This window comes from Xenopus laevis, chromosome 4S (genome assembly GCF_017654675.1).
Source record: "Xenopus laevis strain J_2021 chromosome 4S, Xenopus_laevis_v10.1, whole genome shotgun sequence".
Taxonomy (NCBI): Eukaryota; Metazoa; Chordata; class Amphibia; order Anura; family Pipidae; genus Xenopus; species Xenopus laevis.
The window spans coordinates 80670359-80687353 of NC_054378.1; the positions used below are offsets into that span (position 1 = coordinate 80670359).

A 16995-nucleotide genomic window follows, 5' to 3' on the forward strand; every position below is an offset into this window, starting at 1 on the left:
ACTTCTACATGACCTCTGCAGGTTTGAGATGGAGTATTTTTTATTTGGACTTTTAGCAGCCTTGAGGTTTAATAAATCTTGAAAATTGATTTTTTTTTTCCTGTGAAACAATTTCTACTCCGACCAGTAAAAATCGACTTTAGTAAATAACCCCCATAAAGAACTGCAGAAAATTAATGGCTGCTCAGCCAAAATGATCTCAAATGTTTTCAAAAGGCAACCAAAACTTGAAAGACATTAAAAAAAATTCAAATGGATAGAAGAATAGCCAAAATGGCAAAGACTCTTCCAATGGTCAGCTCCAAGAAGATCAAAGAAGGTATAAATTTACCTGTACTGTTAAAATTAGAAGACACCTATGTGAAGCCAAGCTTTCGACAAGAAGCCCCGCAAAGTACCATTGTTAAAAAAAAGATTTGCTGAAGAGTTTACAATTTGTCAAAAAACCCATTGACTGGCCTAAAGAGAAATGGTTCAACATTTTTGTTCTTTTTGGGTCTAGGGGCCGCAGACCGTTTGTCAGACGACCCCCAAACACTGAATTCAAACCACAATGCATTGTGAAGATATGGTGGCGCAAGCATCAGGATATGGGGATATATTGGGGAGTTGGGTCTATTTATCGCATACCAAGGATTAAGGATCAGTTTCAATACATCAAAATACTTGAAGAGGTCATGTTGTCCTATGCCGAAGAGGAAATGCCCTTGAAATGGGTGTTTCAACAAGACAACAACCCCAAACACACCAGTAAATGAGAAACATCTTGGTTCCAGGCCAACAAGATTGACGTTATGGAGTGGCCAGCACAATCCCCAGACCTGACATCAAAAATGCTGTTTCTAGGCAAAACCAAGAATTGTGGAATGTAACAGGTGCCAGAAGTTGGTCACAACACAGATGTGCAACAGTTCTCAGAAAGTGGTTATACAACTAAATATTAGTTTAGTGATTCACAGGAAATCAAAATCTTGAAACATTTTATACAGTGAATGTTTGTTTGTAAAGAAGAATGCAGACACTGCTATATTTTTTTTTTGAACAGCCTAATACTCCCTGTTTATGTATACTGTATATACAGCGGGAAAAATAAGTATTGAACATTTTTCTCCGTAAATATATTTCTAATTGGGCTATTGACATGAAATTTACCCCAGTTGGTAACAACCCAAGTATCCACACATACTAAGAACTCAAAACAAATAAGATCATAAATGATGTGTAGTAAAGTCAAATGACACAAGGAATAAGCATTGAACACGCTTACTGAAATGTATTAAATACTTTGTAGAAAAGCCTTTGTTGTTAATGACAGCTTTAAGACGCCTCCTATATGGAGAAACTAGTCACATGCATTGCTCAGGTGGGATTTTGGCCCATTCTCTACACAAACTGTCTTCAAATCTTGAATGTTCAGAAGGCCTATTCTATGAACTCTGATCTTCAGCATCCTGGTAGATGGTAGCAGATTCTTCTCAAGAATGTCCATTCATTTCTCCATTCATCCTTTCTTCAATTATATGAAGTCTATCAATGCCATATACTAAAAAAAAAAAAGCCCTACACCATGATATGATGTTCCCACCTCCACACTTCATTGTGGGTATGGTGTTTTTGGGGTGATGTGCTATTTATCCTCCAATCATGGTGTGTGCAATGACATTCAAAGAGTTATATTTTGGTCTCGTCTTGCGCGGTGAGCATGCATATAGGCCATGTTGGTTGAGTGCATTACTTCTTGTTTTCTTTGAAACAACTGCACCTTCTAATTCAAGGTCTTTCTGAAGCTCTCTGAGAGTGATCCTTGGTTTTTGGACAACTATTCTGATTATTCTTTTGACTTCTTTGTCAGAAATCTTGCTAACATTGTGAATCTGTAGAGGAAAGTACAGAACCACAAACAGGGTACACACATGATACTGTCCTCCTGTTAGAAGGTTCTTATTACGAGAAAACCCCATGCAAACTGACATCTGTATGAAGCGAACTAAATGATATCATACTGGTCAAGTAAATTGTTATTGGCAGAATGTGAGGGATGCCATAGCTCTGCTATTAGTCAGGATCTGAAACCCCCCTTTTTTTAAGATCAGGGAACTGTCCAGAAGGAGGTCCTGGTAACTGTAATGAGTGCAGGCAGAGTGAGCTACGAGGTCAGAGTTCTGGCTGTATTGGATTCAGATTCATAAGTTAATTGAGGGCAGAATCTCTCCCGCCTTAGTGCTTTCACAACAGATCAATAACCATAAATATATGTCTCAAGGGAAGCCTGTCAACCTCCCATCTGTACCTATGAAGCATACAACTAGACATAGGCTACTGTACAGGTGAGAGCAGTCTTTGTAGTATTTTTTTGTTGGACATCTCCTTTTGGCAGCAGCACTGTAATGCACGCAACCCCAGGTGAATTGTGGCCTTACACAGATCCTGTTTTCATACTACATAGAAAAGTAGTTACTTTCTCTAGTTTCATTTCTTATTTATGTCTATGTACTCTTTTCTATTGGAGTTTACTACATTTAGCATTTGGTAGTGAACTGTTCATTGTGTTGGGCCTTTTCATTTTTGAGAAGTGGAAACTGCATTAAAAACTTTCTCCAAAGCTTGGGGGATCTGTGTGATTTGGGAAGAATGAAGGACAACCTGGGATTAGTGTGCTGAGACATGTTTCAGCTCCCCCCCCTGATTGGCAAGGTTACTGCTGAGATACTGCAGCTTTCCTTGCTGATTTGATTAGACCTCCAGCCTTATCCCATCTCCCCCTCCTACCAGCACCTCCTGATCCTTTTAGCACAGACCCTCACTCCAATAAGCAATGCAGCTTCTTACATTTTTCTCTTTTCAAGCTCGATCCTGACATCTCACCAGGAAGATTAGGAAACTCTCAGAAAGGATTAGCGGACGATAGCAAAACATGCTCTCCAACACTCCCAAAGAACCACTTAAAGCTCTTTGTTTTTATTCTGTGTTTACACATCTCAAGAGAAACAGAGCTGTGTAATGGCATAGAATCTTCTATTCACAAATCCCTTTTTTTGACATCTCTTCTAGTTCAAGCCCAGTTATGAGTACCAGTTATGGTAAGAATTTGGGGCTCATTATAAATTTTCATAAGCAGCGCATTTTGTGGGTGTATGTTAAACAAGCAAAACCACATGTAGAGGAAGGAGACCCTCTCCTCAATTTTTACAAAGCAGAAGGAATACTTGGAAAATAACTCGTTTTTTTATCTGAAATGTCCATTTTCATAGTTACCCTATAGACTGAATCCCACCCACTTGGCATAACCAGGGTAATTTCTTATCAAATGGCAACTAGTGACTGGCTGCATTATTGCAGTTCAAGGTTTTGTGGTCTGCTTTTTCCTTTTTTTTTTAAAAAAAAAAAAAAAATTTAATTCTTTATTTTGTCTCTTTTCCATTTCAGCAACACATAAGTTTGTTTGTAAGTCATCATACAACACATTGCATTCTACAAAATACACGTTTCATACATTGAGTTATCTCAACATTTTTGCTGTAAAATCGTAGGTATCGACTTCTCACATGTTACAGAAACTCAGAAAAGTGCAACAGGGAAGGGTAAACGAAAGAACAAAAGCAAGGGGTAAGGAAACTTCATAGTCATATTAATATAACATATTATGCAAACAGGGTGTTTGGGGATCCTCATTCAGGGGTATTATGCTTATACATTTTCAAGTGTGGTTTGTCATCTAAATAATGCAGTTAATTGAGGATATTGGGAAGGAGGGAGGAACTCTGGAAGCGCCAGTCTGTGTGTTACCTTTAAACCTATATCTCAACTAGATGATCCCTTTTCTGGGGATATATGGAGTTTAGGAGATTAAGACTTTATATTCTGGTGTTTCTGTAAATAAAAGCCAGTGGCACGACTTTTGCCTGAATCTATTCTCCTGGGTTCGTTGCTCACTGTTGGCCTTTAGGCATTCAAATAGATAAAGTTCCTGTACCTTAAGTGCCCATTCTTTTATTGTGGGGATTCTTCCGATCTCCAGTATCTGGGTATTAATGCTTTTGCTCCATTTATCATGGTTGATATGCTTGATCGTTTGTGTTGTACAGTAGGCATGGGATTGTTATGTAGCAAAAAGAAGGATGCTGAATCGGTTATTGTCAAGTCGGTAAATTTAGGTAATATTTGTTTGATTTCCGACCAATCTTGGAGCAGTGCCACATGATGTGAGTGAGTGTCCCCTTTTCTTGGTTACATCTCCAACAGGCGTCTGGGAGATTTGGAAATATTTTGGACAGTTTTGTGGGGACTCTGTACCATTGTGTTAAGAACTTATAATAAAGTTCCTGTAACTTTGTACAAGTTGCTGAATGGAACATTTTTTCTTGAATAAGAGTCCATTCGTTATCTGTAAATGTAGTATTTAGTTCTGTTTCCCAGTTACATCTATATTTGTTTGATGGGGATGTTTGTGTCTCCGAGAGAATTTTATATAATAGAGATATTTCATGTGGAAATAGGATTGTAACTACAAATAATTGTTCAAAGGGTGTATCTGATGGTTCCTGAGGATTTAAAGTTCCTTCTGTGATGAGGAAATTCCGACGAAGTCGGTCTATGGATGTAATCGCCTCTGGTCTGATTACTTTTTTTAAGTTGTCTTCCCATCATCAGTTGGAATGCCCATAGTGAGCCCGATTGAGACCATCCTTTGAAGTTAATTGCTCTTTGTCCCGGGGGGAAGTTTGTGTTATGGAGTATCTGGATCATTCTTGAGTGGGTGTTTATTAGTTTTAATTCGAATTTTACTTTGTCCCATGTATTTTTAAAATTGTGGAGGCAGTAGGATTGGTTGAAACTTGAGGTGGTTGTAAGGTTTGGATAACCAGGGAAGTATTTCTAACGGTATTGTAGATTCATGTTGTATTATTACTTCCCATAGCTTGGTGGTCTAAGCATATCTTATGTCCAGCAGTCTTTGTAGTATTGCAGCTCTGTGGTATGTGAGGAGATCAGGAAGTCCTGTACTGCCCTTATCTTTCGATTGTGTTAGGAAGGCATATTTTTGTCGTGCTTTTTTCTTTTGCCAAATGATATGTGTAATCATCGTTTAAAGTGTTTTAAAAGTTTGTTTCGGGATTTGAAATGGGATGGTTTGAAAGAGGTAGAGGAAGCGTGGCAATATATCCATTTAACAATATTAATTCGACCAAACCACGAAAATCCAGGTCTGTCCCACTGGGCCAGGTCCATCTGAGTGCATTTTAGTAGCGCGAATATGTTGTCTGGTACACGGTTCTCCATTTTTGCTGATATCTTCAGCCCGAGATATGTAAATGATTTCTCCTCTACTGTAAAAGCGAACTAATGTTTTCTTTGGTCTACTTGATCTGTTGATAGGGATATGTTCAACAGGCTGGATTTTTGATAGTTCATTTTTAGGTTACTGATTGCACCATATTGTTTCAGTTCCTTCATCAAATTAGGTAGAGATATATTCGGGGCATCCCTGGCGGGAAATCCATAATTCTGTACCTGGGCTGACACAGTGGTTCTGGGTGCAAGCAAGAAAGAAGGTTAATGCCAGTGTAGAGGCTGATTCTCCACCTGCATTTTACCACAGTCTGACAATCAGCCCTGTGTGGTATTGGTCTAAAAATAATAAAACTAGAAGTACATAAAAAATATAGCCACTTTTTATGGCTTGCCCACTGTGTAAATTGGTTTGTGTGGCAAATCAGGTATGTTTAAAGGATACAAAGCAGAATTTATAATGGACATGACAAATTACAAAGACAGGTTATCCAATTAAAGGGTAGTTCATCTTTACATTAACTTTGCATGTGATGAAGACCTTGATATTCTGAGACAATTACAGTTTGGAGGTATTTATGAAGACTGGAATTTTTTACTTTTTTACTTTTTTTTAGTTAAAACAAAGCCAACCTAACATGCATCCATGAATTTACCTAATTTATAAAAAAAATCAGTGGATATACCCCTATGGATTTATTGTGTCAAACAGCACAACGTTTCGGGGGCAGGCCCCTTCGTCAGGTGATATGGCAAGCTAATTACAAACAGCCCTTAAATAGCCTATCGGCCCTCACACCACCAGAAAAAAAGTCAAAAAACTTTACTCAAAAAAACATTTTTTGTTCTTACGAAAAAGAAAAAAAGAAAAAAAGAAAATTTATGGCTCTAAAAAACATTATTTGAAACAATTGTCCATGGAGAGAAATGTCCAATCATAATGATAATCCAAAATTGGTAAATTAATAAGAAGGAAAAACGAAATACAAAAAATTGAAACGAACAAAACAAGGAATGAGGCACAAACGGAGATTATACTTTCCCTACTGGGGTATTACCTTTCCCTTGGAGAATAATCATGCACAGAAGTTTATCTGAAAGGTAAAAAGATACAAAGTAAGTTATCAATCTCCTGCAAACTGAAACAAGTCTAACCACCACAGTAGATTGTTACTTAAGTTTTAGGTGGTGAGCCTGGATAATTCAAAACATAGTGGCAAAATGCAGATTTAAAAAGTAGCGAAAGTGGTTGTTATAGGTAACAGGATAAATTAAACTCTTCATTCAATCCCCTTGGCATTTGTGTTTGTAACAGCCAAATCCAGTAACTTTCACGTTGTAATAACTTTTGTTTTAAATTTTGCCCACTGCTCACCTCCACCTTTTCCAAGATCTGCCAACGTAGTTGAGAAACTCCATGTTGTTTTTCAAAAAAATGCTTAGCCAGTGTAGTTTCGTGTTTAGTGTATTTGGTCAATTTATTTTTATCATCTACTGCAGGTTGAAAGTTACGTATAGCTGATTTGTGCTCATTAAGTCGTGTTTTAATTGGTCTGCTTGTTTGGCCAATGTACGCTAATCCACATGGGCATTTAATATAGTAAATGACATTCAGGGAATTGCAAGTGTGGAATCCCTTTGTGCGATGTTGCGTGCCTTTACAAGGGTGTGTAACGCAGTCACCCCTTATTATGCTATTGCAATGCCCACAGTTATGACAGGGATAGGTTCCAGGGGTTATCTTGTCAGAACATTCTATGTTCTCTTGATGTACGTGACCTCTATACCTCAATACCACACGAGGAAGGTGTTGAATGTGTACGTACTTACCTTGGACGTACATCTCTACCCACATATAAGATTAATTTTCTGTGCACTTTGTTAGAATTTGTTCTTACCAAAAATGTCTTCTCTTTTGAAAAAAAGTACTATTTGCAAATACAAGGCTGTGCCATGGGTGCCAACATGGCCCCTACATACGCCAATATTTTTATGGATTATTTCGAACAAACATTTATTTTTTGCAACACTGATTTTTCTTGCCACATTCATTCCTACATGAGATTTGTCGATGACACATTTTTTATTTGGACTGGCACACAGATTGAACTTGATGATTTTTTTAATTACCTCAACAGCGTACATTCATCCATAAAATTCACATTAGAATCAAATCACTCTATAATTCACTTTCTGGACGTGAATGTACAATATAGTGATACAGGATTTGTGACCTCTTTATACACTAAAACCACTGATCGCAACAATTTACTGAATCCCACTAGCTTTCACCCACCAAGTCTGTTCAAGGGTTTACCAAGAAGCCAAATGCTACGTGTAAGGAGAATCACTTCGACTGACGCATTATATGCACAAGAGTCCACAGCAATGGCCAATAAATTCCTTAGAAAAGGTTACGATCAATCAGGATTGGAAAAAATCAAAAATGAGATAGGTGTTATACCAAGGGAAGAGTTGCTAAAACAAACGAAAAAATCTAAGAATAAGTCTGACCGGGTACCATTTGTCTCCACTTATGATACCAACTCTGTAGCCATTAAGAATATCATCCTCAAAAACTGGATGATCTTAAAAAATGACCCCAAATTTGGTAAATTATTCTCTGTTCCTCCAATCTTTTCTTACAGGAGGGGGAGAAACATAGGGGACTTGGTTAAGAATAAGAAAACCTCGACTCTGTCTGACAAGATAACCCCTGGAACCTATCCCTGTCATAACTGTGGGCATTGCAATAGCATAATAAGGGGTGACTGCGTTACACACCCTTGTAAAGGCACGCAACATCGCACAAAGGGATTCCACACTTGCAATTCCCTGAATGTCATTTACTATATTAAATGCCCATGTGGATTAGCGTACATTGGCCAAACAAGCAGACCAATTAAAACACGACTTAATGAGCACAAATCAGCTATACGTAACTTTCAACCTGCAGTAGATGATAAAAATAAATTGAGCAAATACACTAAACACGAAACTACACTGGCTAAGCATTTTTTTGAAAAACAACATGGAGTTTCTCAACTACGTTGGCAGATCTTGGAAAAGGTGGAGGTGAGCAGTGGGCAAAATTTAAAACAAAAGTTATTACAACGTGAAAGTTACTGGATTTGGCTGTTACAAACACAAATGCCAAGGGGATTGAATGAAGAGTTTAATTTATCCTGTTACCTATAACAACCACTTTCGCTACTTTTTAAATCTGCATTTTGCCACTATGTTTTGAATTATCCAGGCTCACCACCTAAAACTTAAGTAACAATCTACTGTGGTGGTTAGACTTGTTTCAGTTTGCAGGAGATTGATAACTTACTTTGTATCTTTTTACCTTTCAGATAAACTTCTGTGCATGATTATTCTCCAAGGGAAAGGTAATACCCCAGTAGGGAAAGTATAATCTCCGTTTGTGCCTCATTCCTTGTTTTGTTCGTTTCAATTTTTTGTATTTCGTTTTTCCTTCTTATTAATTTACCAATTTTGGATTATCATTATGATTGGACATTTCTCTCCATGGACAATTGTTTCAAATAATGTTTTTTGGAGCCATAAATTTTCTTTTTTTCTTTTTTTCTTTTTCGTAAGAACAAAAAATGTTTTTTTGAGTAAAGTTTTTTGACTTTTTTTCTGGTGGTGGGAGGGCCGATAGGCTATTTAAGGGCTGTTTGTAATTAGCTTGCCATATCACCTGACGAAGGGGCCTGCCCCCGAAACGTTGTGCTGTTTGACACAATAAATCCATAGGGGTATATCCCCTTTTGCATTCCATTCTGTGTGCCGTTTCCTCATTCTTCGTTTCCTGTGAACCCAGGGGAGTGCCGTCTCCCTAGAGGACTGAGCACCAGATTATTGAATACGTGAAGGCCTGGGAGTGCATACAATTTCTACTTTGACCTAAAAAAAATCAGTGTCAGTGTGAAAAAGCGTAGCGACAAAATAGTGCGTCAGTTGGAATGGTGTGACTTATTCGATTTGATTCTCGAATTGGACAATTTTTTCGAATTGATGCCACAAATACTTAAATTATTTGCATTATCGTATGAAAACCAGTGTTAAAAGCCCCAAAACTTTCAGCAGCCATGAAGGCAAAAAAAACTTTGACAGGTTTTAGTATTTTCGGATTCAATTTTTAAGCAGCTTCAGAGCATAATAAATCTCGAAAAATTCAATGTTTTTCCCCTTTAAAGGAATTGTCCAGTGAAAAATGAAAACTGGTTAAATAGAAAGGCTGTGCAAATCAAAATATGTTTCTAATACAGTTAGCCAAAAATGTGTAAAGGCTGCACTTTCCTGCTTTGCAGTTCTCTTTAGGTTCCACTGATTGGTTACTAGGCTATGGGAATTGGTGCGAGTTTAAAAGCATCAGCTAACTGATTGCATTATATTCTGCTTGGTTGTACTCATGAGCTCTGAGTTTATCACATTTACTGTTTCATTCTGCAACATTCTGCATCCTCTTGTGCTTGACGTGCGTTCAGGAGATAATAGAATTAAAGGTTGCTTTTAGAAGTCATACAAAAACACTTGTGTTTAAAAAACGTATATAAATACAATATGTGTTTTTTACTCGCTTCTTTCATGCATTTAAAAAAACATGCTGAGTGCAAGAGCCCTAAAGAAAACCAGTTGCAATGGTGCTTGATAGGGGACTAAGTAACATACTAAAAGTTCACTTTTTTTTTTTTTAAGGATTATTTACATTATAAAATAAGTGTTTATTAATGGTATTCTGAGACACACAGTACCCATAGATACTGTTCTGATTCAAGTTAGCACCTAAGTAAAAAAATGAGCCATGTGGTGGTAATTTTGTTGTTTAGAGGTAAACAAGATCCCTTACGTAAACGGGGTGATACTGAGTGCTTTTTAAACTTAGCATTTAGTAACTTAATGAGTAGGGGCCACACTTTTCAAAAGCACCCTCAAATCACTTGGATAACAGTCAGCCATTGTCTCTTGGAAACTGATGGTACCCTGACTGTAGGGATTCCTAGCAACAATTGCCTGGCAATCTAGTGCACCCATGCATACAGGCAATTACCATGCAGGTAAATGGAGCAGCAATTTTGCCCTCTGCTAAGCCCAAGGCAACCACAACCCTTTAACAATGATCTCTGCCTCTGGAGATTCCCCCAGGAGCCCCCCAATTTAGTTTCTACTGATTCAATGCATATGTTCTGCACTGCTGCCTGTTATCTGAACTTAGGGACAGACTCACTATATACTGCATATATAAAATATAAATGTCACAATACAAGGCTGAGTAGTAATTAATTTACATACTCATTGCAGCTATAAGACCATGCCATTAGTTTCAGAATGTAATAATCTGCTTGATATGCCACTAAGCTTAGCTTCTCAACAGCCGCTCAATGGACACTGAGCATGTGCGTGTCACTGACACTCTTAACAAAATCCAAGATGGGGAGCTTCTGTGACAAATGTACAGCCCTGTGTCATTTATTGTTATAGAGAATACCTTGAGACTGGTTCATTAAAGCGGAGTGTATAAAGTAAAAAATGGCATTTCAATCAATATTTTTTTTTTAGATCTAGTTCTCCTTTAAGCATTATATAAATTGTTCTGTCTGTGCAAACTAGACAATACAGCTTGTTCTGTGTGTTGCAATTATGTGGGTTTGGTTGTGTTTCATATTGCAATCATTGGTGTACTATATGTGTCTTGGCCCATATCAAAACATCTGTGTTGGTTTAGCTTTGCCACTTCAGGGTATGTACATACAGGCAGTGATTGACAAAACCGAAATCTGGGTGTTTGCTGCTGTTCAGCAATGGAATAAAAATAAAGATTTTTCCTATTGTTAATCTTTATACGCACAGCCAGCCAAATGTAGCCGTTGAGTACAGAATGCTTTAAATAACCCCACTCTTCTAAAACCTGTTTATTCTGACTTTAATTCCATTACTATAGAAGTCTGCATGATCTAGCTGCCTCTGAGAAATTTGGATTTATCTAGTGCAGTAATACTGCCAGTGACATGTCTTTAAAGGACAGGAGAAAGCAAGCAGCCAGACATATAGCGACCTGTGCTATTCAGTGAGTGTGACAGGCTTGCTGGGGGTCCAGCACTTAGTGTTCTGATGGGAGGGGGGAAGTAATGGAAGCTCTCTTACAATGTCCCTATAATAGGATAAATACAATGCTTTACTTCAGGACGGTAAATGGGCACAATCCAATTTCGATGATTCCATCAGCAAAGGATAAGCACTCCCAGCAGCCACAGGATGAAAGTTATTCTCTGCTGACCCCTCGGCCTAATGTGAAGGTTTAAATGGATGCAGAGAATCTCCCAGCACTGCATATCATTTGGTCCCTTCTCCCCCAAAGCCCTGAATTTTACTTAAATCCTTATATATCAGATCAATTGCCAATTTGTTATTCTGTAACCAATATACACACCTTTTCCCGGCGAGAGCACTTAACCTGCAGTATAATCTTACAGCTAATATGCAGAGCTAATAGGCCTCCCTACCTTTCTCCAGGCTTTGTTAATCTCCTCCACACTGTGCTTTCCTCCTCCCCCGTTTGCATTGTGCTTCTGATATGGCACAGCCGGCCCTGAGCTGCGATTGTGCAGGCTTTATGCTACAGATTATACAAAGCAGATTAACCCTTATAAACCCCTTAGATTTTAATTATTTCTGTATGTATTTATAAAAGCTGCAGTCTGCTCTCTACAAGTCCCACATGGCTCCCTTATATATTCTCCTCCCCTGCTTTGTGTCCTGGATTTAGGACTGAGGCGTGCCAGGGATTATTTGCCTGATGTTTTGGCCTGAAAGTGATTCACAGAGAATATGTTGCATCAGTGCTGCCTTTAAAATAATTTCTAATTTATTTTACACAAACTAATTTTCGCACGATATTTGGTGCGTGTATGGTGGAAAAAGAGCCGACCAATATCGTCAGAAGACTTGGATATCGTTCAGCTCGTTGATCAGGCTGGACGGGAATTTTTGATCAGGTGCCTATGAAGGCACCTGAACATCGGCCATTGTTAGTGCTGAATCGTCAGATACAGGTAGAATTCTATTGTTTCTACCTGTATATCTGACGATTCAGCTCTACATGTGTGTATTGAAACGAACGATCTTTCTTGGAAAGATCGTATTTGTTCTCAATGGCCACCTTTAGAGTTGCTTTTGTCTAACGCTGCTCTTTTAATTTCTGCATAGTTCCACTCACCACTGTTCCTTCTGTCCCGCTTCTACCCTGAAAGGTGGTATTAGTTCCAGGCTTTCTACAGCGGCCTGCATTAATTGGCATAGCAAATTTGGACCAAAAGAAGGATAAAACAGGAATTAGAAAAATAGAGTGTCAGATTAACAAGGCTCAATCATACTAGTGCTTAGGGTTTTGACTTTTGATAACAATTGAATATTTCTGATATTGTGTTTCTGAGACACATATCTCCTACGTTTAGCCCAAGAACAAATAGAGGGGTAAAGCACTCACCTATAGGTTTGTATATACACAGATACTCTTAACATTAATGTTACCTTATGGGATTACTTAGTCTTTAGTAAGAACTCAAGACAAACCAATTTCAAGACTCCAAGTATTATGTGACTAAAAGCAAATGATCTAGTGCTGCATAGTTTGCTTCTATGTATGTTCATATCATAAAATTCAAAAGTTGCTTTAAATATTCTTATATTTTATGTAGGCTTTTGCACCGACTATGATTGTAGAACGTTTTCCCTTTTTGTTTTAGATCCACACAGATGTTACTGTGTCCCTGTTTTCAAGAACTTTGTCCTGCTGAAAATGTAACTTTTTCCTAAACAAAGGCACCAGATGAGCAGATTTTCATAGCCCCTCCATTCACAACCTGAATGAAGATAAAGGCAATTTATCTAGAAAAACGTAGCCGTTTTATTTTACATTTTTCCTGATAATATTGGTAGAGCGATAGCCTGTGTTCCAATTTACCATAATAAACAACAAATACGTTTGAAAAATAAGTCTTTATTGATCAAATTTAAAAGTATACATACATCTCCATAGGCCCTACGTGTTTCGTACCCCTAAGGTACTTAATCATGGTACCAATGTACCATGCCAGGGCTAAATGTCTACCCATCCAGATTGCCTCTGAATATCCTGCTATCTTACTGTACCTCAATTGTGCCAGGCCAACAAACCACCATGTCATGCCACTTTTCTTAGCACTATCAATTATCTTGGAACAAGTAGCCACTTATTATGCCTCCACTGACTTTTGTTAAAAACATTGTGCTTCTGTCAGTTCTGCAGCTTTAGTTAGCCAACCAGTCGGGATGATTGGGTACGGAATGGGTGCCTCTTACTTTGTTCATTAGTATGAACATTGTTTATTCAAACTCAGTGTTACACGTTTTTCATTGCTGGTGCTTGTGGTACTGTGAGCCAGTAGCTGAGGCTATTCATGCACATTTTTAGAACATTACATTTTTATATTTTTCAGAATTGTTTTCAATCTGTTGCACACCCAGGCACATGTTTCTGTTGCCTACCTCTACTTCAGGCCCTGAGATGGACCAAATCCTCGTGCAACCAACATGTTTTATTTTTTGTTTTTCTCAAGTTTTTTCTTAGCATAAATCAATGTTACTTTCTGCCACCAGAGGAGATGGGATGCTGCCCCTTCCCCTTGCTCAAACCAGCTGAAGGGAACAAGATCACTAGTGTAGAGAGAACAGTTGCAATTAAGGGGTTCTAAAATGATGGATGCTGTTTGCACTACGCGATTACATTGTTAAAAAAACACTACTTTTATATTTCAGTTCTTTGAGATAAAAATATTGCACAAGAATAGGTACAGGAAGAAGGTTCAAACAACAATGACCTTTAACAACTGCATACTGTGTATATATTTATTGTTTGTAATCAGGCCCAGATTTTTGGCGAAGCCACAAAGGCCTGGGCCTAGGGCGGCACATTTTTAGGGGTGGCATGCTGCCCAGCCGCCTCGATGCGCCTCACCGGGAGAAGCAGCGCTGGGAGCGGAGGAGCCGGAGAAACGGTAAAAGTGTGCATTTGCAATGCCCACATGTCGGGGGAGTGGCGCAAGAGGCAGCTGGACTCTGGGCGCAGAGTTTAGAAATCCAGTGCTGTTTGTAATCTTTATGCAGTAAAATCTGGGGGAAATGTAGAAGCAGGGAAATGCATTATGCGTTTTGTACTAGTGGTGCCACATAAAATGGTTTAAAATAGGGGGAATCTTAAAATCAGGGGAGGTAAAATTGAGGTTTGTCTGTATTACCTAAATCCGTGATCCCCAACCAGTGGCTTGTGAGTAGGGTTGCCACCTTTTCTGGAAAAAAAATACCAGCCTTCCTATTTTTTTTTTTATCTTTTTTCCTTATTAATAACATTGGGATCATCCGGCATTTTTACCGGCCAGGAGGCAACCCAGTTGTGACATGTTGCTCTCCAACCCCCTTAGCTGTGTCTCCCAGTGGCCTCAAAGCAGGTGCTTCTTTTGGAATTCCTGGCTTGGAGACAAGTTTTGGTTGCATTAAACCAGTTGTACCTCCAAACGACTTTTGTAGGCTGCCAGTCCACATAGCGGGCTACCAAATAGCAAATCACACCCCTTATTTGGCATCCCCAGGGTTTTGTCATGCTTGTGTTGCTTCCCAACTCTTTTTTTTTTTTTTTTTTTTTTGAATGTTGCTCATGGGTAAAAAAAGGTTGGGTATCCCTGACCTAAATGGTTAATAGAATAATGGTAAGGACTTAAATTACAAAAATTACATTTTTAAAAAGGATTCCCTTGTTAGCAAACATGGTTCAGATGCTAATTTTCTGCCGGTAGTTTGCTGGTCTCCTGTTACAGCATGGCTTTTCTTTTCCCACAGAGGAGATTGATTTAAATGTCCCCTTAGGCATTGTAATTGAAAATCCATACTAACTGCAACTGGTATTTTCATTTCCATACTCAAAGCAGAAGGGTCTGTTTCCCTTGCCTTATCATATTTATTATTGGAGTATTAATGATCACCTTTTAGCTGCAGCTTAGATGGAATGGGTTTATTTAGAGGCTGGAGCCAGACATGTGTTTTCTGCTGTGATCTTGTGGGACATGTGAACCGTGTGTTGGGAGTTAAGATGTTAATCCAATCAGAAGCGCGTGGCAGACCTCAGATGCAAGACTGTTTAAAGGCTGCCACACTTCTCCCCTCCCAGCCCATCATCTGTCCCCTTTTCTCTCCCGCTCTGTCAGGTGGGATTCTGGAGCACTGTATTAATTACACCAATGCTAAACATAATACACATCACAGATCTCTAAATTAAAAAGTACTGCCGAGCTCTGCATTGCAAAGCAATGGCGGTATAAAATGATTTTAAAAAAATGATGACAAAACAAGTAGTAGCAGTAATTAGAAGTAATTTGAATGCACTGGAAATAATCTTCATCAATCTTTCTCTTCATTTGTCTGCAATGAGTGACCATTCTGCAGACACAAAAATACATGTTCTGATTCACCCAGGTCACGCACAGAAACGGGTGGGGTCCTGAATAGGTCATACAATTTATAAATAATATAAATATAATAATATTTATAAAATAAAAAGGCTTTCAACTCAACTTTCTTTTCATATACTGTAGTAAATAGGATTTACAACTGCACTTCTGCAAATAAGCATAAAGTTTACTGGCAACCAACATATGTTATCGAAAGAAAATACTATCATGGAACAATGGCAAATGCTGCCAACCTTTTGCTCATAATCACTTTATGTAAGAAGTTTGTATGTTCTCCCCATGTCTGCCTGGGTTTCCCCCAGGTACTCTGGTTTCTTCCCACACCCGAAAAACATAAAGGCAGGTTAATTAGGTTCTGATAAAATTGCCCCTAATGTGTGTGAATGTTATAGGAAGCTTAGATTGTAAACTCAACTGGGGCAGGGACTGATGTGAATGAAGAACAAGCTCTGTAAAGCACTGCAAATCAATCATAAGGAAAGGTTTTTTTTATTGAACCTACTTTTTTCTTCTTTTTTTTTTAATAAAGTTTTTCAACTTTTCTCTATAAAGAAGTGTTTTTTCTGTTTGTTTTTTTTAAGTTTCAGTTACAGAAATGTTTTACTGTTTTTCTTTTAAATAAATGAATGTAACCCAGTGTGATACTATATTTATAATATACTTTTAAAGTAAATTATATTCTTTTTTTTGTATAGGACTCTGAGGGACAGACGCCTCTCCATTATGGTAAGTAAGGGCTACTCTGTTACTTAGCACAGTTAAATGTAGCAGTAACATGAGAGGTGGGCGTGAGAACTGCATTTAAAGACAGGGTAAGGAGGCGTGAATACGTTATTGCAAATTAGGCTTTTTGCGGCGTATGAAACGGTAATGGGGTATCTGAAGTGCATTCGTTTTCATGCAGATGTGAAGAAGTGATAGAAGAGTTGTCTCTGGAAGGTCTATGTATTGTAGAACTTTGGTTTGTAACGGCAGGTCACTATGTCATGTATTTTCATTTCTGCAACATCTGTCCATCCTGAAACTCTTTTGTCATGTAATGCTAGCTTGCTCCTCTCACATGAGTTATAAGCAACCAGACTGCTAGGGCTAAGAACAAAGGTCAGACTCCCCATAAAAACGACTGTAAATCTTATTTTACCCTCATGACTAGCCAAGGTCATCCATAGTGTCTCCTCCTACTGGATTACAGCCT

The 16995-nt window shown here is 38.3% G+C and overlaps 1 protein-coding gene across 8 annotated transcripts in view; it reads left to right on the forward strand.

Annotated features, from left to right (window-relative positions):
- Positions 1–16995, forward strand: part of acbd6.S (acyl-CoA binding domain containing 6 S homeolog) — an 84358-nt gene that overhangs the window by 65868 nt on the left and 1495 nt on the right. For 6 of the 8 annotated variants that reach the window (XM_041591444.1, XM_041591443.1, XM_041591439.1 and 3 more), the window contains 1 exon segment: positions 16496–16526. In XM_041591444.1, coding sequence (XP_041447378.1) covers positions 16496–16526 — 31 coding nt within the window. 8 annotated transcript variants of the gene reach the window in all.